Source organism: Branchiostoma floridae, chromosome 13 (genome assembly GCF_000003815.2).
Source record: "Branchiostoma floridae strain S238N-H82 chromosome 13, Bfl_VNyyK, whole genome shotgun sequence".
In the NCBI taxonomy this organism is placed as follows: Eukaryota; Metazoa; Chordata; class Leptocardii; order Amphioxiformes; family Branchiostomatidae; genus Branchiostoma; species Branchiostoma floridae.
In genome coordinates this window covers 10559135-10584013 of record NC_049991.1, presented here as the reverse complement: position 1 = coordinate 10584013, position 24879 = coordinate 10559135, and the positions used below count along the sequence as shown (strand labels likewise).

The window sequence follows — 24879 nt, the reverse complement described above, 5'->3', positions numbered from 1 at the left end:
GATAGAGAATGCATATAGCTCTTTTGCAACCTGCTGAACAGATATGTTGCTCATACTTATAAGGCAAGTAGCGCAGAGAAAAATATAGTATAAACAAAAGACTGGAAGCTTAGATGTACCATAACCAATGACTAACAGCATATGTGCTTTTTCTTTCTGTAAATTACTGTCAACAAATAGACCTTGGAATCTTCATCAGGAGAATGGTGTCAATAAATTGAGAGAGCTGGACTTTTTTGTTGTCACATTTTTGGCAGTGATTAAGATACATATAAGTAATTAATTTTTGCACCAACGGACTAAAGGAGATAATCTTAAGGCAAGCAGTTTGTCCAGTCCATACAGGAATCTGTATGATCACAATGCATGAGTCATATAGCCAGCTAAATGGAACGTTTATTGATATTTCTTGCTACATGTTCCTTTTCATTTCACACTCTAAAGTGAAATCCTACAAAGGAACTGATAAAGGCAGCAACAACGTGCCTCATTGGCTATGGTACATCAAACATGCCACCAGCGAATCAGCAGCTTTTGAATGACACAACTGAGGTGTCCTACTTGGATAATGCTCATTCACATGTCTCTACACTGGTGTATACACTGTACATTAACATTAGCATGGGAAGCATTGAGCTGAGATGACTTTAGCAATAGCTGCTACAAGCTAGAGCAAACAGACTTGCTAGTAGCATTGCCACTCTGGAGGTTGCACGAGAGCGTGGGTCCTTCATAGGTGTCGACTTCTCTTGTGAACGGGAGAGTCTCCGAGGAGGTCGTTCCCAGAGGACCGTTTTCGCCCATTGGGAGAGTTGCTGTCCATGTGATTGGCAAACTCCTCACTTATAAATGCGTGCAGTTCTCCTAGGTTCCGTCTACGGCTGGGGGTGCTGTGCATGTTATGGGAGGGAGAGGTTGGGGTGCGGAGTCCGAAACTGGCCATGGCTCCATTTAGCCCTGCAAGTACACAAACACAAGAACACAGAAACATTAAAAACCTGTACATTTTGACACCGCTGGTTAGTAACAAACACAAAGAGAACACAAGACATATGAACGATGTGTTTTGAATAAGCTCAATAACAGATTAAAGCTGTATAGCAAGGATGAACAGTAGTCATTCATATACCAGGGCTTGAAATATGTTTTTTCTGTTACATGCAATAATGACCTTGTTAAACATTTTTTCTTGCAATTGGGAAAAACATTTTGCAAACAATCAAGATAATGTTCCTTCCCGTTTCAAAATAGAAAACAAGCTTTAGTTTTCTGGTTTATAATACCAACTTAAATAGCTTGGAAATCCTGAAAAATTGCAAGTTGCCTATGCTGTTACCTGCAATCTAGAACAAGTTTCTGCATATTGCAGGTGGAAAGTTTTAGCCGAGTATCCAGTCTCCTTACCTTGTAAGGCTATGGCGTCCTTAAACGGCTGTAAATCTATTTCTGACTGGTGCGAAGGTGCGTATTCCTGGCTGCCGAGGCGAGGACTGTCCCGTGTGCTGCGGGGAGGGCTGCGGGACCCAGTCCGTGATGGCACAGTCTTTCCACACAGAAAGGCGAGCAGTTCTTCCCTACGGATGTGGCGACGACGCTTCTTGGCCCAGGCAACAACGTCCCGTGTCCGGCGTTGGTATCCACACTGAATGCCAAAGTCCTCAGACCGCTTGTTGGCATCTATGCTATCTGTAACACCCATTTGTGGTGGGACAAAGGTTAGAACTGTGTCAACAGTGGTTCATTCTAAAATGTCTAGATACTTACGTGTAACAAGAACTGTACTGGAAGTGAACATAAAAATACAACATTGAAAACCATATTCTAGTTGATGTGTAGATATCGCATACCTTTGTACAGGAGGGTGACTGCCTGGGCTGCATTCTGGAACACTTGCCACACATGGGAGCCCTGCCCACGATCTGATGGGACAAACAACAATGCCATTAGTACATTAAACTAAACACAGTCCACAACAACTATCCACATAACTTCAAAAGACTGGCCTACCCTTAAGCACTCTGAGTCTAGTTATGTATTGTAATACTACATGTACTACTGTACCTAGAGAGTTGCACCAAACCTTATCATTAAGCAATTTTAGTAGAATTTTAGCAATGTTCTTGTAATGTTGTATTCCATCCAGCTTTCCTTCTAAAATCTACCATCAGTTGCATCCACCAACCAAGGACGTTCTTGAACCAACAATATACGAGGGATGTACACTAGCACACAACTAGCCAGGAACGTGTTGTTTTGAAAGAATGATGTTCAAGTGCGCTTTATAAAGAGTCATTTACACTAACTACAAGCCAACACTTATTTAATACCACATAGAAAGTTCAAAGTTCATAGAATGTTTGAACCATATGTTTATGTTCTACACAAACAACACCTTGTTAATCATTGTCCGATAAACAGATGGTTGTGTTGGATGTTATCTTTGGACAGAACAAGTTGGAACTTGATGATAAAATATAACTGGAGCTGCTAACTGAAACACAGAGTATGTTCTAGAAGGATAAAAGCTAATATATATTAGTATTTGAGAGATTTAATGTTATGCAATGACTACAATAGGCAGTCTTAACTTATACGTGATTAACCACAATTTCCATACCAATGGTCTTTTGTCTATAACATGCTTTGTATAACTGTAAGTACATTAATTTTTTTCACGCACAAAATTCATGCCCTCCTGTCTGATGCCATCTGCCTACATTCCCACCATTCTAAGACACAATCCTGAATAGTGTAGATGCTACAGACATTATTGATCACAAACCATTATGTCAAAGCTGTATCAGGTTGTGTAATTTGCAGTCAAAATTCCACAAATGTTTTAATCATAACTTTTGAAAAAACATGTACGTGTAGCATAAAATGTTATTATCGAGGATTTTACCATACAAGTGTTATTGTCTATCATGATCAATTTACAGCTTGTAGACGTAAGTTATGCTGGACATTATATACTGTGAAGGGGGGGGGGGTATTTGGGAAGAAAGGGGATTGCTTTTCTGTTCCAATCCTGGCCGAAACTACAAGTAATTTGCCAGACAAAATTTAAACTAAGTCGATGACTTATGTTACACATGATTCTGATAACAAAGAAGCAGGCATTATGTCACTATAATGGCCAGCTGTGGTGGCTTATAGACTACACTGTACTGTTTAAAAACAAGAGCTTCTGAAAAAAGCTAGTCTTTCGCTTACTTATATTGTGTAGGTAAAAATGTTTGGCAAAGTTGGTCAAGCGTGGGTGCCAAGTCTGCAACGTTGGCAGCTCTGGCACAGTTTGGTCAAGTGCTAGGTTATATAACTGTTTAGTAAGGTAGTGGTTCTCACAGAGTATATTTTACTTGAACTGTATAATAACACAACTGCATGAATGATGTTAACTTTATTCGGATTGTTTCGCTGTTAAGAACGGCTCTGTTACAGTACAACAGGGTTTTATGAAAGTGCACTGTAGTAATCAAATTTATCAGTAGATGTGTCCTGAATTTCTGCAAGAACAAACAAAGTATTGTCACCATAAACAACATAAAATATTAACATGGCATATACAGTAATGGAAATATTTTTTTTAATGGCAAGATCATGTGAAAGGTAGATATTTTAAACTAAAACAGGTCCGTGGTATGTTTAATGGAACGTTTCGTTTCTTTTAGTAACGCAATTATGCTTTTACTTGACGGAGTCGTGACGTCACGCGTCAGACTCACTCCGTCGAGCTCGGTCAGAATCTTCCCTTTCGAAATTATAAATTAAATGTGGGTAATTCTATTTTCAACGCATCCGAAAATAGCCTGAAATTTCTTAGAGTAAGAAATTTCCGAATACGCCCCCCTCCCACACCATGTCAGATGCGGCGCACGCATCTTACACAATTCTAGATTTTGTAGCGGTGATTTTCCATAAAACAAAGTAAATCACATGTCAAACTGTTCTCTACAATGTCTGTTTTATTATAACCAAACAGCGAACATGTTAGTTTATAAATTGTATACAATCTTACGAAGAAATCCTCACCGTTCACATCCGTCTCTGCAAATTCCTGCTTATAAGCCATGCAGAAACCAAGCAGCACATTCATGGTAGGCCGATACGTATGTCATAACGTTACATACCGTCGAATCTGCAGGGTAGAATATCTCGCTAGCACGGTATGGCATGGTCGACCCGGACGGACGGACGGACGGACGGACGGACAGAAATCTAATATCGGTCTGATTGCCTTTCGCCGCGGAAGCGCGGCGAAAGACAAAAATCAGTTTGTCTTCAGCTGACCGACGCCCTCTCAGCGAGACTTTTCAGTCTCCAACCGAATATATTCTTCCATGAAAGAATGCCGCTATACACGGAGGTTTATTTCTCCGGTAACTTGCCTTTGTAGAGTTGTGCTACGGCCGTAGCGGAGTTCTGGAAGGAGAGCCATAGCTTCTGCGCCACGTCCTCCCTCTCCCCGGCTAGCCGTTCCTCCATGTTCCCCTCTCCCTCCACTTCCTCCACGCATTGCTGCTCGAATTGGTTCCAGCTGCGCAGCCAGTCGCTGCAGTCCTCCCCACCGTCTGCCATTACGTACACTCTTTTGTGTATCTGGCAGGTTTTGGTGGGCTTACGGAGGGATAGGTTGGCTAAATTGGCTGAAAAAGTCGGCAGAGACAAGAGCAACCCGAACTGGAAACGTCTTCTCGTTCTTCTCTGCTGACGCTCGCTCTAGGAATTGTGGGATAGCAAACACGCCCCTGATTACCCAATCTGGTGCTGTACGTGCGACAGAAGGTTAAAGTTCATCACCACAACTGTTTCGTCACTAGAAAAATTATTCCAGCAATATTTGTCAGATTATCATTAGATTTGGATATAACATGATCCTTTCTGACTAGCTTTTTGCCCGTTATATTACAGTGTTTGTGTGATAACAATCTCTGAAGCAGGTGCATTGTGACAATCCTTGGACAATCTAAAGAGGACCAATGTCTTTGGATTCCTATTAAATCAATCATTAAAGCTTCAGGAACTAAAACGTTACTTAATCTAACCAAGGAGGTTAAGCCTACTTGCTCTAATCTAACAAGATAATCATAATGATGTTTGACTTTTGAACTTCATGTCATAAATTTTCAGTGCTTCCATCATGTTTGTCAAATAGCCAGAAATAAAATATATCTTTGTTCATTGCCCTCAAGTTACCCATTAATTACAATTCAAGAATTTATCAACAAAAAAGCATCGCATGATGCTATACCCAGTATCTCAGATTGGCTAATTACTTCATGTTTATCCTATCTTTCACAGTCCCCAGTAGACAATTAGCAACTTCAGTCTGTCTGGCACCCTTTTGTACAAGCTATCACCTGAGTTCATTGTCTACTTAGTATCCAACAATGGTAGAGACACTGAGTTCCTTTTGTTACAGGTCAGGTAGCTAAAACTTTGCTGACAAAGAAATTAACTTTCTGTACGCTACAAAAAATACAGTGACACATTGATGATACATTGTATTACAAAAGGTCCCATACTAATTTCTTTTGACAATTCAGGATTCAGTTAGTTACTGTGCACTGCATCTGCTTATCGTGCATCTTGCATTGGTGTATAATATTGGTAATGTACTTAGTATTTAATACAGCCAGTTTTACCATAAGAATCAACGTATACAAAACTCATTACACATGTACAAAATGGACCTACATCCTACAGTGGTCCCCTTGTCATGCGTAGTGGCACATGGGACACAAAGTTTCCTGGCTGAATAAAGAGACTCTTTTTACACAACCAATGCTTTATTCTCACCGACGTTTCGGTGACCGTCTGTCACCTTCTTCAGGGCAATTCTGACTGGTTCACATTGTACTCCTGGCTGTCATGCCCATCAATGTTTCAAATGCAAATGCTCAGGAGCATGATAACAAATAAGATAAGACTACAACATTTTTGTCTAAAATGCATGCTTAGCTTCTAAAACAACAAAGTAACTTATAAGGATTTGATTCTGATTTCATTTGCACATACACATGCACACACACACAAATGTATTTGTGTAAGCACACACACAATTATATTGCAGCAGGTGTATGCACACACACACAATTATATTGCAGCAGGTGTTCAACAATCATTTTGTCCAAAATACTGTCTGTTTCATGCTCATCATTGTTCCTGATATCGAAGCCAGGTATCTATTGCTGGACTGAAGAAAGTCCTTTTATAGTGAAAAGTGCTAGACACTCAGATGTATGTTGCATCTCAATTGCATGAATTGCTATGTTGTACTTCGCTGACCCCATATATATTAATATGGTGCTCAATCATCAGCTCTGTTTCAGATGAGAGTAGTTGTCCTCTTCTTTCCTTGCTCTGGACCTCATGATGGCAAAGTACATACTTGGTGCAATACAGCGAAGTGTTATTGCAGCCCTGCAACAATGGAAGGACACAGGATTTAAGCTAAGGCACCTCGGTTATACATGATTGTCTATTACTGTATAGTATTTATGATATAGGATTGTGGCTTAGTAGTATTGGCTGTACAAAAGATCATGTACTGGAGTCCATAGATTTTTACCTGTGAGTAAACTTGGCCAGGATGAGTTCATTGTCCCCCCTTTCCACTGCTTGAAGAATCTTCTGAGCAACTGTGTCAGGTGCCATGCCACTGGCTGTGGTGGTGTCCATAGCTAAAGTAAACAATATGGTAAAGGTATGAGGTGGCTGAACTCAAGTTTTACTTTGAAAATAGCTTCTGATACATGTTGTAATCTTTCTGTAAATGAAAGGACTATGATTTGAGTGTAGATGCAATTGAACAACAGTTGGAATTTTTAAACTTAGATGGTAGAATATTTAGCATTTATTGACCCTATATTTGTATACAACAACCATTCCTCCTCCATAGCCAGTTTTCCTTAGTCTCTTGAGTGGTTGCTGTACTTGAGGAACCTACACGTACCTCCATATTGAGATGCATCTGATGTGATGGCATTGACAGAGTGCTGTGTGGTGATGTACCCAGGACTCACCACTGTCACCTTCACCCCTTTGGAAGCCATCTCAGCCCTCAGCGTGTCTGAATATGCCTGCAAGGCATGCTTAGCTGCAGCGTCTACAAATTAGAAAACACAGCCCTGTGTTAAGATCAAATGTGCAAAATACAGTCCAGTGTTGAGATCAAATGTACAAAATACAATCCAGTGTTAGGATCAAATGTACAAATATTGATACGGTACAAGAAAACTAGGCGATGACACAAGAATGGACAGGAAAGCAGAAAGAAGAAAATATTCACAATGAGTTGGAATGTTGTAGATTTCTATGTTCCAGCTCTGGCAAACTGTTTGCAAACTGTTACTTACAAGCAGACCTGTGTGGAATGGCCATCCTGCCCTGTACACTGCTGATGTTCACCACATGTCCGCCACCATTCTGTACCATGTTCTGAATGATGCCTACATGAACAGAAACATCAGAATGCACTGTAATTTTTATCAAGTGGAGAGGGATGTCCACCCAAGTTCTACTCCATGACTCCTAACGAAATATGATGTTAAATAAATTGAATGAGAAACTAGCAATGTCTACAAATACCAACTTCCATTTACAGACATGTTACATACTCTAATAGAGGTGTAAGGACAAAGGTTTCTACATGTTTCTATGATAAATGTATTAATCAATCTGCATACCTCTGGTCAGAGTGATAGGTCCAAAATAGTTGATAATCATCACTTTCTGATGCACTGCAGTTGTGGTGTCAAGACAAGTACCTCTGTACCCCAGACCTAAACATGGACAGTGATGTTATTCTGCCACTAGTAATCAAATGTATTTCATACTCCCTGCTGCTATGTCACAAAGCAGCAGGTGTATGAAAAGCAGTATTATTTCCAAAGAAAATTAGCTGATGGAAATGCAGGATAAATAGTTATTTCTACTACAACGTATCATAATTTACTAATTCTAGTACTGCAATTTCTTAACAAAATGTGCACCAGATGATTTCTCAATTTCATAATCATTAGTTTTAACTACCTGTGTATGTTTAACCATTGGTAACTAGAAAAGAAGTGTGAATTGTGAAAGAATTTCTCTGAGCCCTTATTCTTAAAATGTACTCTTGACTACAACCAATGCCTACTTCTGTTTGTGGCAATAGACTGCTCTGATCTGGTTCATTACAACACTTATACCTGCATTGTTGATAAGGATGTCCACCCTGCCATGACACTGTACAGCCTGCTCAGCCTTGTCACTCAGGCTGTCCAAGTCCTCCAAGTCAAGGGGCACAATCACGGGGGAGTAGGTCACTTCAGGCTAGACATAAACCAAAACATTTATATGTCAGTAATCAGGATAAGAGTTTAGTAATGCAATGATGTTGTTGTCCCTAGACTCCCCTTTACATGTAAATATGTGTAAGCCTGTCAAACCACAATTTCCTGTACATTGTGCTGCAAGGGATTTTTGCAAAATAACATGGCAACCTGTTACTGTTAGATGTTTCTACAATTCGTGTTTTAAAAGTCCAAATTTAAGCAGAATGGAGGCGACAATAAAACATCTAGGGCTAGGGTTATCATATCGTTACACCTTATGAACATACACCAGTCAATATGATCTAAAAAAAACATTCATGGGTCTTAGTGGCAAGTGTGCAGATGTTGACACACTGGTGCATCAAATCTGTAGGTGTTTTTGGCACCTTTAGACAGATTAGCAGTGAGGCTCGGTGGGCGTCACTCCACCGTCATGGGGGCAGATGATCTCCAGATGTATGGAAGTGTACATGTTGTAGGATACTTACAACATTCAGGGTCTGCAGTCTTTTACTGGTAGCTTCCAGTTTCTCACTGTTCCGTGAGAAGAGGATCACTTTTGCTCCAGCTCGGAAGAAGACCTCTGCACATGCTGGAAATAGTTATGAATTTCAAGTAACAACAATATGACACTGCATGACATCTACATCTTACCAGGAACAGTTCCATCTAACATATACTTTAGTACTCAGGCACTTGGATCAACCTTAGCACTTATCAACTTATCCTGACATGACCTCGTACTGCACCTATACATTCATTTTAGTACAGTGTCATTTCAGTACACAGCATCTGAGATTATGTTTCCAAAAGCAGAAAACTGGGTACCATCCAAGTTAGTTTTCAGTGGCTCCCATACTCCCTGTCAATCAAGTTGACACACAGGCTAGCTGTCAGCCTGATAACCACAGTTTTTTCAGATTGTGCCTACTTCCCAATGGTAATACACTTTTTGAGGTTTGAGAGGTGAAATAAGGACCATGCAAGTGCAACAGCAAGTGCCGCTAACCAAGTAGGTTATATATAGATGGAATTAGGACCTTTCAACCAATAAGATTGCACTAACTGACCGATGTAATTGGTCCGGTCCTTTTAGCCTTGCAGTTAGTGCATTTACTTTGTGAGCTGACAGCCTGGGTTCAGTGGGTTGGAATTCTAGTAGCCAGGAGACTGGTCAGTTGGTGCTGTTTGACCTCCACTGTTACACTACTCCCCTTTTCTTTTTCAGATTTATCCTCGAATCTTCAAGTTCGATATTGGTATGTGGCACATTTTGCCATTACTCACAGGGCCAACATGAGAAGCTCTGAAACACACGAGGCATTTAGTATAGTCTTCAGGCTCCCTGGATTCAAACTCATGCTGAACCTGTGGCCACCAGCTCACAAACCCAATGCAAGTTAACTGCAGGGCTAAGTAAAAGGTTTGGACTAGTTAGAAATGTCTGTTGTTACACTGGGTTCCTTGGCTACCATACCATACCTTCTCCAAGGCCTGAGCTTGCCCCTGTGATCAGGACAACCTTGTCCTGAACTGTTGTCCCATGTGTGGACCTGGCTATCCTAGACAACATCAAGAGGATGACAACCCCTACCAGGCCTCCAACAGCTAGGTACACAGTCAGCATCTCTCATGTACACTGATATGACATGGAGAACAGTAGTTAAGATCAGTGACAAGATTTAGATAGTGAGAATAAGCTCTCTCACAGAGATCAGAACGCATGTGCGGCGACAGGAATTTGTAGGTAATATGTCAAAGGTTAAGTACCGGTAACTGAAAACAGACCTTGTCTCGACCATAGTTTCTATTTGCATAACAATGTCCAGATGGGTTTTATTTTCTTTTACGGAGACTTTACCCTATTTGACATATTACCTAGAATTTCTGTCGCTGGAATGCGTTATGATCTCTTTGAGAGGGCTTATACAGTGGCCATATGCCAATTCTAATCTAGTGCGACAAAGTCACTGAATTAAAATAGCTACCTGTTTATATACTCTTACTGTTATGTATAAATATGACACTAATCATAACGTTTACTACTTTTGTCTTAGTTGTACAAACAGAGTCTGGTGACTCTAAGCCCAATGGTGTAGTCAGATCTCTATTAAAACCATGCTTAAATCATTACATTCAAAGTTTTACAGTTTTGGACAAAGACTCGATCTATCATGTGACCTACACCCACAGGATACCTATCCGTAACAGGTATGAAGTCATGAAAAACGTGCAACTACAACTCTTATCTCACCAACCTCAACCGGCGTCTGACAGGTCAGAGGAACAGTTTATTTTTATAGCCGGGTTGGACATAAGATATTGCCATTATTGAAAACTTTATAAAATCTATATATAAAGAACTATAGTATTAAATAATAAAAAAATACTGTGATATTATATATAAAGTGTATTATAATGGAAAAATACTCTCTTATGATTAAAGTTACAGATCAATATGATTATTATCTACCTAGTATGAGCTATTGGTATCGTCCCAATTTGCCCCGGAAGCGGAAGTGATTCACGGTGGCCCGTGTAGTGGAGCTTCCAGGAAGGTGGACAACACAAAGCAACAAATTCTCCGCTACATGGGACATTTCTGGCGACAATTAGACGCCTAAGAAACGAAAGGGTGTCCTCCGGACTCGTAACGAGGCGGTCGGTCGGAATGGGCACCCGCGCCGGCGGCTCGTCGTGTCCGCACGTGGTGGCGTTGAAGGAGTCGCGCGGGTTGGACACCTTTCGGATCATCCTCTCCAACTTCGTCTACTGCAGGTCTCCCCGCGCTCGCCGCCTGAAGGTGCGTTACCGTTTCCCGTTGCCTCGCGCGCCACGCACTTCCTATTACCCCGATATAGCAATGCAGGAAATATGACGAGGGGTCTCCCAATCTCAGGAAATAGGGTGCAATTGATGATTGGATTAACAAAGAGCGCTCAAAAGTGTCAAACGACAAATGACAGGTGAACAATAGGGCGTGACAACTCCTCGCGCGCTGTTGTTACCGACGGGATATTTTACTTACAACAAAGGAAGTTCGGGGACAATGAAAAGTTATTTCAACTCTCCAGACTGACTGTTGTATAAATGTTCATTGCAAAGTCTCGCAATTCACAAATTGAACATTTGTGACAGGTGATTTTTTTTTCAAAAGGGAATTTGAAAATTATGCGCGCAATGTCAACGGTTACCAACATGTCTAATATTAGCCCTTCGCTTTGTACAGTTTTGGAAAGTATGCAACATGGGCAAATGATTTTGATGTTGCATGTTTTCAAGGTAGCATAATTAAGACAAGTTTTGTCGTGTGGCCACATGTCAAACTACTGGCACAGTGGCAGTGCTGTCATTGCTACCTACTCTGCATCTAAGGCAAGAGAGTTTTGCTTTAACAGCATATAAACTGTTAGGAATTTTGCAATAGATCAATAGACAAAATGATGAAGTGCGAAATGTGTTGTGTATGGAAGTTATTTCTGCAAGAAGAATATACAGCTGGTACATTGATGCAGCCAATCAGGTCCATTGTCTCAAAAGTCCATGACAAGGCCAGGTGAAGGGAGCAGCTGTGCATTGTGTGTTGATTGGTTGCATCTCTTCAGGGGTCAATATGTTCATCAGCAACAAATATGAAACAGAAAATGTTTCTTTCAATACCTCTTTGAGTTTTTAGTGTCAACTTTGTTCATGTCTGTTTTGTTAAATTTGATTAGAATCGGTATGTAACCTGTGCTATTGTTTGTTGCTTCTTCTCTTTCTATGTACAGGAAGAAGATGACGACCATTTTCAAGATAAGAATATACAGTAGTACATACAAAATGGAGCTTTATTATAGATTGTCATATACATTAACACTGTTGGGTATGAACTTGTGAAAATGTATCTGTCCCGTATTAGTAGAAGACAACAGTTATTTGGCAGTTAAATAGAGTATTTTGTGTTTTTTCCTTCCCAGGCCCAGTCCTGCATATGTCACGACTGTGCGACTACTGCTGACCGGCTGCATTGCTGTCTAGATTGTGTGTACTTTGGTTGTTATGGCAACCAACACATCCAGGAACATGCCAAATCTCATAGACATCACTTAGGTTTGTGTCTTCCCTTACTACTTCATATTCATCTGGAAGAAATCTCTTTATGATGATAATTTTATATTTGTAACATTGTAGAAACTTGCAACTTTTTTTGAATTTCATAAAATTGTTTGTATTCAGGCTTGTATACAGCACTTGCATACTGACCATAGGAAACTACAGTATGCTAACATGATTTACATTTGAGTAACTTTTTGCATTGATCCTAATGATTAAGTGGTTAAACCAGTTAGCTGTACTTGTATGGAATTGTTGTGCTAGTTCATTCTAGTGACGCTGCAGAAGAGTGATGGATGTCACTCGAAACGTCCGGAAGTAAATATCCGTTTTTTATCTAGTTGTAGAGATTGCATTGTAATTGAATATTGCTTACCTGGATGTCTAACCGTCATAAACGTTAACTGCCACTAATAGTCTGTACTCATTGGAATGACGGTTTTATTCATATGGAGCATGTAACACATGAACTGCCATGTTTCTAGAATTGCAGTTTGCCATGTGTTGATGTGATATTTATGCTGTATTGTCCCACAGCTTTAGACCTTTCCTATGGGGTGCTACTATGTGGGACATGTGGAGACTATGTTTATGACGAAGATGTCAATAAAGTCATACACGAGGAGAAATACAGGGCAACACAAGGTATGAAAAAAAAACAATCATGTTCATAGACATATTATAAAACACTACTTCATATAAACATGAAACTAGCAGTATTATGAAGAGAGAATCATGTTTATAGACATAGGTACATGTAATTCAAATACGCATACGTTAACAAACAAGCATCAAGTATATGATGCAGCTTTTGTATCCTGTTACTAAGATTGTGCATCTGAATAGCTTCATTTTGCACTAAGAACTGCTACTGTGTAAATTTACATGTTATGAGTGGTTAATTATATCTATGCTTATCTTACCAGAAATTGAGTGGTTAATTATATCTATGCATATCTTACCAGAAATTTCCTTATGGTATATATTTTATTTTTGTGCAATCCATGACTGTCTGTCCATACTCTTCTTATTAGAAACCTATTATATATATCTTCATATTCATGGCAAATTTTCCACCAATTGAATATGTTATAGCTACAATCACCAGTAGCATTTCATCTGGCCTACTGTATAAGTGTGGTGCATGTAGCTGCATAATGACATGAGAGTTACTTAGCAAAGACCTGTTGCAATTATGGAATCTGGGCCAGATTCAGACGTACATGTCATTACTAGCATATTAATGAAGCTATTTTGGGATAATTAACGCCTGGAGGATAGAAGTGCAATATGTCTTGCATGCAGGTGCACATGACCCAGATGCATCAATTACAAGATGGTTTTACTTGAGGTACTGTAGGTTTAGAATCCTAAGAGGAAGGTTCCAAATGAGTGACATTACATGGAGATGAGGCCATGAATTGCAATAACAGACCCATCCACTCACATCTCAATATTCATGGTGTGGAAATTTCCCCTGAGCTGAGTTGATGGTGGGATAGAATTTTGATACCCTTCAAATGAAGCCTGACTGGTGAAATGTGTGCTATATGATATATCAGTACTCAGGGCCTGTGTAGAGCTGTAACAAGTGTTAACAGGTGGCTGAAACGCTAAGAGCAGATGACATGGACATGTTTCTTCTGATGGAGTCTCTGAAATGTCAGAATGATTAAATTACCTTCCTACATGTATTAAGGTTTCATGAACAGCCTGACGTTTCCATGGTTAGATTGACCAGTGATGTTTAGACCACGATGATAACAACTTCTACTGTAGAGACAGATATGGATGAACATGATAAGATAATCTGATAGATATAATACAATGTCTGTAATTTATTTTGAGAATGTATCTGCTACCATTTGTGATATTTTCCCAGAAGGTAATAAACTAGCTATGTGTCCACTAATATTAATAAGTAGAAATAGGATTTAGGTAGTCTGTGAATGATGAGTAGTTATATCAATTTTGTAGTATAGATTGCATTTTGACCTGTTGGACTTGACAGAATGCTTTATTGGCCCTTATTAAAATCACTGTATGCCAGTCGTGATTATCCCTGTACTGCTGTAGCATCTATGAATAAGATATTTGTGACAAATGACATTTTCTATATTATGTTTTGACTGTATAATAGTCACAATCAATGGCAGTCATGTGAAGTACATATTAATTAGCTATATATTTAGGGGGCCTTGTGTTGAAGTGGAGGAAACCATTTTGTGCCACTTGTTGAAGAATCTTTGAGTATCTTGCGTTTAGAGCATCCTGCTTAATAACAGCATGGTTTTTCCAGGGAATATTAGCCCTCTAAATTACCTGTTTTATCTGTCAAAACAATCCTAATTTGTTAAGAAGCATGAGTTACTAAAGTCAAATATGTGTTACATTCTTGTGCATGAATTTTTTGTATACACAAAATATTCAGCACAAGGCCTTCTGTCAACCTTTTTGTATGTCCTTCAAGACTCCCTGCCTGGAATAATAATTCCACTGCATGTATTGTATGCTGAGATGGATCAAATATAACTGAAGTGTGCTCTTTTAATATCACAGAGCTGGGCGTAATATTAATTAGCAGTTCTCTTTCATAATCTTAATTGAAGATGAAGGTCACAATGTATGATTTGTACCATTGTCTCCTGCACTGATTTAATTGGATATGTGCAGCCTTTTGAGGAAGACCTGAATATATGAAAGCACAAGTTCCAGATGACCTTGCCATTGACTCAATACTGTATGATATAATGATGTGTTATTTATTGATGTAGAATATCTATCAGAAATCTCAGTATACTTATGGTTTAGTACCTGTCCTGTATTCTAATTCACTTTAGGATAATTGGTGTTGGCCTGAAATGTTTTCTGTTATATTATTATATAAGTTATGATCAAGTCCTATGACGACAGAATTTTAATACTAGTGTCACACTACTTTTTAACATAATTTATACCAACATGATCTAATGTGGCATAATCCAGGTTCCTGGCTACAATATATTGATGCAATTTAACTTTTGTTTTTTAGCACAATAGCAGTTGTATTTATTATATTTAGGTTCCAATTAAGTTTATGTTTTGTATATTTTCAAGGTACTCATGCCAATGGTACTGTAGCATGGCAGCCATCATCCAATGAGCTCAACCTGCTACAACACAACCCTAAGAGAAGGAAGATCACACACAACTCTACAATAGGTCAGCTTTTTCAGTACTCGCTGACTCCATTTCAAAATACAAAGTTTTTAGCTTTTAGGACTTGATGTTTCTCTGCTGTAAGCGTGCATGCAAGGAATAAGTTCTACATTTCTAAATACAAAATGTAGTTTGCAGATACATAGTATTTGGTTTATTATGACTATGACTGCACATGTGAGTATTCATGTTTATTTTACACCTAATTTGTCTGTTGTTGACTATGTCCAGGTTTACGTGGCCTGATCAACCTAGGCAATACCTGCTTCATGAACTGCATAGTACAAGCCCTGATGCACACGCCTTTCCTGCGCGACTTCTTCCTGTCAGACAAGCACGAGTGTCTGATGATGCAGAGTCAGAACCACTGTCTTGTCTGTGAGATGTCCAGGCTCTTTCAGGAGGTATGGGTCTAAGGCTATAAGGTCTAAGAAAAAATGGTGTTTCTGGTCACCTAACAAATTGTTGCAAAACCCTGCTGACCCTAGCCTTTTTTTTCGACTGATGCAAGGGAATACGATTTTGGTTCTGATATCCAATTGGTGAAAACATAGAAACATTTTCATACATGTCCTTATTTCTGTTGCAATAGAAAAAGGGATGTAAACAGATTACCAAACTTAGGTCCTTTTACTTAGTGTTGGCATACCACATGTTGGATCATTTCAGGCATATCTAGAAAGAAAAAAAGAGTGCAAGAGTCCATACACAACGACACTGCTTTTTAAAGGAGCTACATCTAAAACACAACATTAATTGTCCAAGGCCTAAGCAGAAATAAATCACAATCTTGTCTCATGTAGGTAAGTAAAGAATGCATGTTGTCCAGTGCCACATACCCAAATAAGAGAATCTAGTAAAAAAAATTTATGACACGTTAGACAGTTTGGATTCAGAAAGGTTTTTCCCATTCGGTTTGATTTTATAATGCCAAATTGGAATGAAAATTGGATGTGACGGCAGATGGCATCATCAGCAATAAAAGATCACAGCACTATTGCTGAATTATCTACAGGCAATGACAATTTGGCAATGTTGAACATTGTAATGAGTGTCGTTATTGCCTTGGTTTATCATTTTGCTGTCTTGGAATGTCAGGAAGACAGCATGTGATGTATGTGGTGTTTGTAATGAATGTTTGGCAAATGATAAATGACAGGTCTAGCAAGATTGTCTTATAGCTGTTCTTTTATGAAACTGATATCTTCATTTAGCTTAACAATGTGAGTAGTGCTACTGGTACATGTATGTACTACAAAATGTACTAGCTGAACTGAGTGTTTGTAACCTTCCTTTAACTTGTCTTTCTTTCCCCCTCCTCCTTCCCCCAGTTTTACTCAGGTTGTCGCTCCCCCCATGTTCCATTCAAGCTGCTGCACCTGGTGTGGACACATGCACGGCACCTGGCAGGTTATGAACAACAAGACGCACATGAGTTCTTCATCGCTGCCCTAGATGTTCTACATAGACATTGTAAAGGTACTAGACAGCTCATCATGAATTTTCCCCAATATACTGAATCACCTTTGCCTATATCTCCAGTTGTTTGTTTTTCCTTTTCCTTTCTTCTAGAATTTGTTCACATTTGTCCTTCTTATCCAGCTACTCCAAGCTACTACCATTTCTTACACTGGTACTTCTTCCTATCTCCTTACATGTCTCCACTCATACTATCATAATTTGCCAATGTTGATGTATTTTTTTTTATTACAGGTGACACAGACTACTCAAACCACCACAACCCCCACCACTGCAACTGTATCATAGACCAGGTCTTCACTGGAGGTCTTCAGTCAGATGTGACATGTCAGGCATGCCTGTAAGTGTTTTGTGCATTCAAAATGTCAACTGTAACTACACTTACTTAAGACTATAGCTCCGTAGCTGGTGCAATGGCGGCTGAGTGGTAGATTTCGTGAGTTTGATTCCCGGCCGTGTCATATTGAAGTCATACCAAAATTGAACATGCTGCTTTCTCTGCTTAGCACTCATTGTTCGGGAAAGAGTATGGAAGTTGAACACACACACCTACCAGCGGACTAGTCTAGTCTATTGGACTTGTGATTGCACAAAGCTGTGTGGCCCAGGGGTACTGGAATGGAGATGGGTGCCACCCTATTCACCATCTGTTGCAGGAAGGACTTTAACTAACAACTTTAACTAGCTCATAAGCATTTCTCTTTTATATACATGTGCTATGATTCTATCAAGTTCCTTGATTGTTGAAAATACATGTCATTTCTGTGTTGACAGAGGTGTATCAACAACAGTGGACCCATTCTGGGACATCTCCCTGGACTTGGGAACCAGTATAGCGCAGGCAGACTCTCAGGATATACTGACTGCAGGGTTTCTGACGGGTATGCAAGAGTTCGTCATTCTGTAATGTTTTGAAAAAGGGTCTTTCTTTTTCATACGTAACTCTATATGATGATGCATGTTAGACACACGTCACAAAGTCTGGCAACCATTTCAGGAAAAATTGCATCAGGAACTGAACAGATACATAACACAAGAACATTTTTTGATGGTCTGAAACAAGTACCTACATTTGTCTGTGGATTGAAACATTTTAGTGCTTGTAGGGCAAAGACACTGCAATGACTTTCTATTGAATCATGTATTATTGTCAAACTAAAACCACATACAATATCTAGTTCAAGGCTGTTGATAATCGAAATCTGGATCATTGCCATTTATGTCTGTTTTTCTCTTGTTGGTAGCAGGTGCTAGTGCCATTACAAATGGTATCTCCTACACATCTACCTCATTGACAGATTGCTTGAAAAGGTAGGATTTTCAACACAAGATATAATGTTGTCTGCAATGCATGATGTGGCATATCTTCTCCTGTAGTACTTATGATTCAAGTGTATAACATTGAGTCCAGGGTATTGTTATTTTGACTTTTGTCTTTGATCTCTGTGTAAATAGTAAATGTTCTGAACTTTTTCCTTGTCTATTTTTCTTGTCTTCATTTTAGGAAAAGGGCAAAATGAAATTCTAATACCCATTTATTTCCTGTATATCCATTTAAAAAAAAATAGAATGAAGACTGAAAGTTGAACCTTGACTGTTGTTGTTTCAGATTTACTCGGCCTGAGCATCTAGGCTCCAGTGCCAAGATCAAGTGTAGTCACTGCCACAGCTACCAGGAGTCCACTAAGCAGCTCACCATGAAGAAGCTACCTGTTGTAGCCTGCTTTCACCTTAAGGTATCCGACAGACTTAAGACTGGTTCCTCAATCCAACAGCACTGTTATAAAGCATCAACCTAATTTTTTTTATCTGCAATGATGTACAAATATTCGAGCTGTAGAGTTATGATTATTAATATTAGTAGCATGTTTATGAACAGCTATGTTGGCTACATATTGATGATAGAAGTTTCTTGTCAATAGCATGCTGTATTGGCCCTTAGTTATGTATTCAGACTTGAAAAATGACATGAGCCATTGTGTAAACTCATGTGGTTATATCCCGCAGTAGAAGGGAAAATAAGAGATTTTTGCAATGTTTTAAACTTGTAGTTGATGGAATTTTGTAGTACAGTAGCAATGTGCTATGCACATCTTGGCAGTGTCACAAATTTGCAATGTATAGGTTGGTAAGGTTGGTGCAAAACTTAAAAAATAGAACCTCTGCAAAAGATGTAAGGTTTACAGTATAGAGAAGCCTTGTGTTGTATATTTTCTTGATTTATATATTTTGCTTGGACCTGTAGTACTTAAGCCAAAGTGACTCTTGCCTTACTGACCTTACTTTCTTTCCAACAGAGATTTGAACACTCCACTAAGTTCAGACGGAAGATCAGCACATTTGTGTCCTTCCCTGTGGAACTAGACTTGACTCCATTCATGGCCCATAGGTAAGGTTGTCATTGTGAATCCCTCTGCATGATGCAAAGGTTCCTCTTATGAAAATACCTTATTATGTAATCTTGAATTGATAATTTACTGTGGCTTCTTTGTTGACCTCATAGAAGGAACTCCTAGAATAGGAGAAAGTCCTGAGGAGGCCTTTCTGTGTCATCACCATTCATTGCTAATTTGTCCCTCAAAGAGCATATTATTTAGAATTATGTCTACTAGATAGATGTTGTATATAAGACAAGTATTGAATTTGATTTCACTGGCACTTACAATGGCAGATGGTGAAAATATTAACAACATACAGAAGAAACAAAGGGTATAAAAGTCTGTTATTCTACTTCAATGTTGTGATAACAGTTGATAATAGACAAGGTATTGCCTGTCGTGTTGTAAGTGTAATGGAAGTATAAATCAAGGTACCACACATCATGACGCATTGTTCATTTGCCGAAGAAAAAGTACAATATGTTGTATTTGTGTGGATGATACGTGAGTTTGTTTGGGAAATAGCATTGATGTCAGCATCTATCTTTCTATCTCCAGACGAAACGGTCTGGACACATTCAGTATATCCCCAGGGGAGATGTGCCCTACACCAGCTAGTAACGAAAACAGGTGAGTGCAACCTTTTTCTTCTGTTTGACAGAAAGAAAGAGCAGTAGAACCACTTTAGTATGTTTGTGTGTAAATATGGTACATCACAGTTGTTACATCATGACATATATGTACCTATGATTTATGTCTTACCTGGGCTGTGATAATATTCAGTACAGGTGTTCTGGACAGGTATGTATTTAGAGGTATCCCATGGGATTCAACTTTTGTATCCCACTGGCTTCCATAGAATAATCAGAAGGCACTTCACATGTTACCGCTGTCGAAAATTTGAATACCAGAGTCAGATGTTAGATTTTTTCCGTCCCATCAAGCAAATTTCAGGGTGGGTCCTGGAGACAGCCCTTGCCGACATAGAAGTTTCTCAATTTTTGGCTTAATTTTGCTTTGAACTGTTTTTTCTTGGGACATATGACATGTAAAAAAATACAATGTTGTATACTCTGTATAACCCTAGGTCACAATCCAACCAGGGGCAGCTCATCCATGGTCAAGCTGGTCACTTGGGTCATGTCGAATACCCTGTGTTACATACTTAAGCATTGATACAAGTACTAGGAAACATTATGATGCATTGTTCGAAAGGAATAAAGAAGTCCCCTACAATTTCAGAGTCATCAGAAGCTCTTGTTTTCCTGTTGTAGATATTCCTTGTTTGCTGTTGTAAACCACCGAGGTTCCATAGACTCTGGCCACTACACGTGCTTCATCCGCCAGCACCGCGACCAGTGGTTCCGCTGCGAGGACGATATTATCACCAAGGCCACCGTTGCAGATGTAGTCAATAGTGAAGGGTAAGGTGGCATGTTCTGTTCTATTTAAGATTCTGTTAAGATTCCTTACTATAGCTTACAGATACAACAAGATGTACGGCATATTATAGTTACTGAAGCAACTGGAGATGATTTAGTATCACTCGACATTTTTTTTTCCATACGTGATGTCTCTTTACAGTATGATCTGGTATGGTAGCTTCTCCAAAACTAGTCTAGCATGCTTTTTTTCAGATAGATTAGCTTCACAAGAGGACTTTGTGAGTAAAAGTTGGTACAGTTAAACTGACAGACATGTTCTCTTGTTTCCACCCAGGTACCTTCTGTTCTATCACAAGCAGCTGGTGGAGTATGAGTGACCTATGACCCACTGATGCCAAAGGCTGATGTACCAACAGGAACTGTCCAATGTCTTTTGCACCATCAACACACCTTAAGTTTTTCTTTCTTTCTTTTCATCTCTTTTTGTGACCATCTTTTCTTTTTGTGATCCATGACCATCTTGGGGAAATATCTGCTGAATATTAGTGCAGAGATTTATAAATTTCTTGTCATCAATGAAATTACTTGAGGCCAGACGTAACTTTAAAGATTTGATAAGAGTTGCATTTAGTATAAACCTGCTCTGTCTCTCTGCTCTGCTAACTGAAAGAAATAGTCCTGATGTTAAAGTGAGTACTGTATTGTTGCACCTCAGTTGTGCATGTCATCTTTGGTGGTGCTGTAAGTTTAACATACAAGAAATGAGCAAGCTGATCCGCACAATTCCTTACTGCTGTGTTACTGTCCTGAAATATTCGTTCCTCTTCTACATTCTATTGGAAGCAGCAGAGGGTCTTTTGAGAGACAATTTTTGGGAAAGTTACAAATGCAATCATGGCACTGGAATTGTAATAACAGACGTTTCCACTTTTGTTTTGAACCAAACACTGCAGAAACAATGCACATTCTTTTTTTTTAAAACAAGCCAACTTTATACAGCTGAAACTAATGATAATAGAAAAGATAGAAGAACAATTCTTAACAATAGTGAGATGATAGAGAATTAGTAGATATGACTACTGCTGTGGCCTTACCGTCACAAATCAGGGGTACTATGGTTACACACAGAAGAATAATGGATTCTGTTCAGGGCCATTTTTGGTGATACCTCAGGGGTGGATCCCTTCTCTGTTTCTCTTAGCCAAGTCTTTGACAGTGTTTCTAAAGGTATTTTTTTCCACGACATATCCAACACTACCAAAGACAACTTGCCAAATGTGTGTCTGTAGTTTGAGGATTTTCCTGCCACCTGTTTTTTTCTCAATCTTGTCAAATGAACATTTGTCTAGTTTTGACGTGTCCATTTGTTTCCCTGTTTCAAGGTCCTCTTTTTTTGCTGCCTTTGTAGTATTGTACCACTCTGCTTCTTTCATTGCAAAAGACAGACGTACCCTGAATATCGTGCCATATCAAGTTTGCAATGTTAAATGAGAAGAAACCCTCTGATAAAGTGTTGCTGTGACTTCATACAACAACAAAATCATCCTATGGATGAGTCACATCTGTAATACATCCTGAAGAAAGGCAAATCCAATAGAGTGGGTTACTGTCTGTGATCATGTGTTAAAAAATGATGAAAATGTATAGTTGCAATTTCTGCTGCCAGTAAAGTAACAAAGTGATATGGTAAGCAGCAATTTGGTAGAAGATTAAACCCTTACAAATGCTACGTAATGGTTGAATAGCTCACAGTGCCAGTGCTTTTGGGACCTTAGTTTGATAGAAAGAAAATAGAAAAAAGAGGCATAAGACTCAAACAAGCCCTGAAGAGTAACAAATATGAGTCTCTTTGTGCCAGAAAAAATTGACTTCAAGGCTTCTGTGAAACCTGTTGTAGGGTAAGGTTTCAAAAGCATTGGAATGGTGGGTTAATAAGATTAGATGATGTGACCTGTTTTTCTGATGACATGAAACTACTCAAAAGGCTGAAATATGTTTCCCCTGTATCAGTTACAACATCCATGTACCTGACAAAAATGGAAAATGTTGAAATGAGTGTTAAAAGGCACATGACTCTGGAGTTGTAGGGCACCAAGTGTTTACCATTACTTTGGATCCCGGCTCACCCTCAGAAGGAGTAAATGTTGGGAGAACATTTACATGCTGCTATGACATAATACAAGAATTACTGCAGGGATCTATGTACAAGTCAGGAGGAGTAGCATGTCAGTGCACACGGCACTTTCTGCTACTAATATCAGAAGACATTCAGCTGGCAAGCCTACCTATCCCTTGTGTGCATCCTTGTTGTTCCGTCTTCCACACGTTGTATAAATCATTTAGATCATCAATGTCCACATGTTGCATCTTATGACTGGAGTAAAAGTACAGAAAGATGTCAGTGAGACTATCAAGTCACAGCTTGCCAATATATTTTGTATTTTTTTTTTCATTCAGAAAAGTTTCTTTTTTGTACTTTAAGATTACAACTGAATTTGTTTCTTATATACTTGCAAATCCTATTTTTGGACCAAACTTACGCTGACTATATGAGTTGCATATATGTGTGCATTCCATTGTATCTGAAGATCTCTTGCACTAGGGATTATAGTGAGCCTTGCTAGTTGTGCATATGTGACAAACGGCCTGTCCCGAAGTATTGTTTTGTGCGTCCATTGAGATGGCTGAGATACTTAAAACAGAATTATTATGTGCAACAGCATGTAAAAACAAGAGATTTTGCCATATCTTGACTATGAGATGTTTATAGTAGAAAAGTCATTTTGCAATAAACGCATTTCCTTTATCATTCCTGGACTTTATAATGTGTCTTGACTGTACTTAAAGATTGATTATTGTAGATTGATTAAAGTAGATTGTTAATATCGCCAAATCAGTAGTGGTGAAACTAACTGAAACGTCACCTCAGTAGTGCACGCGAGACACGAGTTGTGATGAAAAGTGAAGGATGGCTCCCCTGCAGTTTCACCACTACATGCGTGGTGGCGCTCCGTTGCAAGTAGCTTTCAGTCCACAAGGTGGCGTTGCGCTTACAAGACCGTCTTCTTTTGCCCCAGTACATTTTTACCACACCTACATGTACTTTGTTTACGCAATCTCTCTCTGACTGGGATTAATGACCCCCTCCCAGAGAGAGGCAACTGTTGGGCCGGCCGCTAGGAGCGCGATTTTAGTCAGGGTACACCTACATGTATCTCAAAGAACACCTGTCACTATTCGAGAAGAGCAAATAACTTGTTTGTTTAAACATCCGTCAACTTTTGAACGCAAAACGTCCTTGGAAGGGAACGTGAAGCATCCCGTTTAAGGCGTCATGCCCTTGCACTTATAGAAAGGAGTAGGGGTGCTTGGCCAAGTTCTTGGGGGTATTTATAGGCCCAAGCCACGATAGTTTGTCAATGACAATGTCATTTTGGTCTACACCTTTGTTATCTGTCTCTCTTGAATGATTTTTTTGTGGTCCTGGCATCAGTCATTGCTTGCGACGAACTTTGGGAGGATTATGCTGCTGCGGTATGTTTGTCTGGAGGTTAGGGAAAATACCACTGTCAATTGTTCGTCCTTTTGTTGTTATTGCAGCCACTTCATGTTAAAGCCACCATGACAGATTGTCATCGCTTGAGGAAAAGTCACCCATTTCCCACCTAGGATCGGTGTCGTTTACCTGAGTTTAAGCGTGCTGTTTACGTTAGAATTGTTATGATATACTGTATATTTACCATGACTATGAGTAAAGATATGTCCTGACAAAAGATATGCCTTTCACAGCTCACTTTCTGATAGTTTTACCAAATGTGTAAAAAGATGTTGGACTTCTGGCGCAATTGTGTAATCGGAAGTCGCGAATAGAAACACTTTCCTTCTTCTCCTTGAGTCGAGGACACCTGTGCTCTCCGGACCTTGTACCTTAATATGGTTCCCTTACTTCCACCTCGGTCACGTACTCAGGACCCCCTACTGCGCCCGTCGCTACTAATCCAAATTAGTCATCTTGAGCCTACTGCG

The 24879-nt window shown here is 39.3% G+C and overlaps 3 protein-coding genes across 8 annotated transcripts; 1 reads left to right on the top strand and 2 right to left on the bottom strand.

Annotated features, from left to right (window-relative positions):
- Positions 1–429: 429 nt before the first annotated feature.
- Positions 430–4742, bottom strand: LOC118429416 (UPF0472 protein C16orf72 homolog). The gene is made up of 4 exons (XM_035839902.1): positions 4389–4742; positions 1848–1919; positions 1405–1686; positions 430–957 (listed from the first exon to the last, which is right to left on the bottom strand). Exons 1-4 carry the CDS (start codon positions 4576–4578, stop codon positions 731–733), a joined length of 771 nt encoding a protein of 256 aa, XP_035695795.1. The 5' UTR covers positions 4579–4742; the 3' UTR covers positions 430–730.
- Positions 4743–5770: 1028 nt separating this feature from the next.
- On the bottom strand, positions 5771–10936 carry LOC118429414 (dehydrogenase/reductase SDR family member 7B-like). Of its 5 annotated transcripts, none has more exons than XM_035839899.1 (9): positions 10792–10936; positions 9801–9957; positions 8807–8910; positions 8193–8316; positions 7689–7784; positions 7359–7451; positions 6956–7108; positions 6572–6683; positions 5771–6423 (listed from the first exon to the last, which is right to left on the bottom strand). In XM_035839899.1, the coding sequence occupies exons 2-9, from the start codon at positions 9943–9945 to the stop codon at positions 6318–6320; spliced, it is 933 nt and encodes a 310-aa protein (XP_035695792.1). In that variant the 5' UTR covers positions 9946–9957; positions 10792–10936; the 3' UTR covers positions 5771–6317. The 5 variants fall into 5 exon arrangements, with proteins under 5 accessions (XP_035695792.1, XP_035695790.1, XP_035695794.1 ...); XM_035839897.1 differs by lacking the exon at positions 10792–10936 and adding an exon at positions 10577–10616; XM_035839901.1 differs by lacking the exon at positions 10792–10936 and adding an exon at positions 10577–10616 and having other exon boundaries at positions 7026–7108.
- Positions 10937–10947: 11 nt separating this feature from the next.
- On the top strand, positions 10948–23662 carry LOC118429413 (ubiquitin carboxyl-terminal hydrolase 22-like). 2 transcript variants are annotated; one of them, XM_035839896.1, is made up of 14 exons: positions 10948–11121; positions 12278–12410; positions 12951–13058; positions 15510–15614; positions 15843–16015; positions 16943–17090; positions 17325–17430; positions 17865–17971; positions 18338–18401; positions 18700–18826; positions 19388–19479; positions 20027–20098; positions 20743–20892; positions 21188–23662. In XM_035839896.1, the coding sequence occupies exons 1-14, from the start codon at positions 10990–10992 to the stop codon at positions 21228–21230; spliced, it is 1560 nt and encodes a 519-aa protein (XP_035695789.1). In that variant the 5' UTR covers positions 10948–10989; the 3' UTR covers positions 21231–23662. The 2 variants fall into 2 exon arrangements, with proteins under 2 accessions (XP_035695789.1, XP_035695788.1); XM_035839895.1 differs by having other exon boundaries at positions 18335–18401.
- The last annotated feature ends 1217 nt before the right edge of the window (positions 23663–24879 follow it).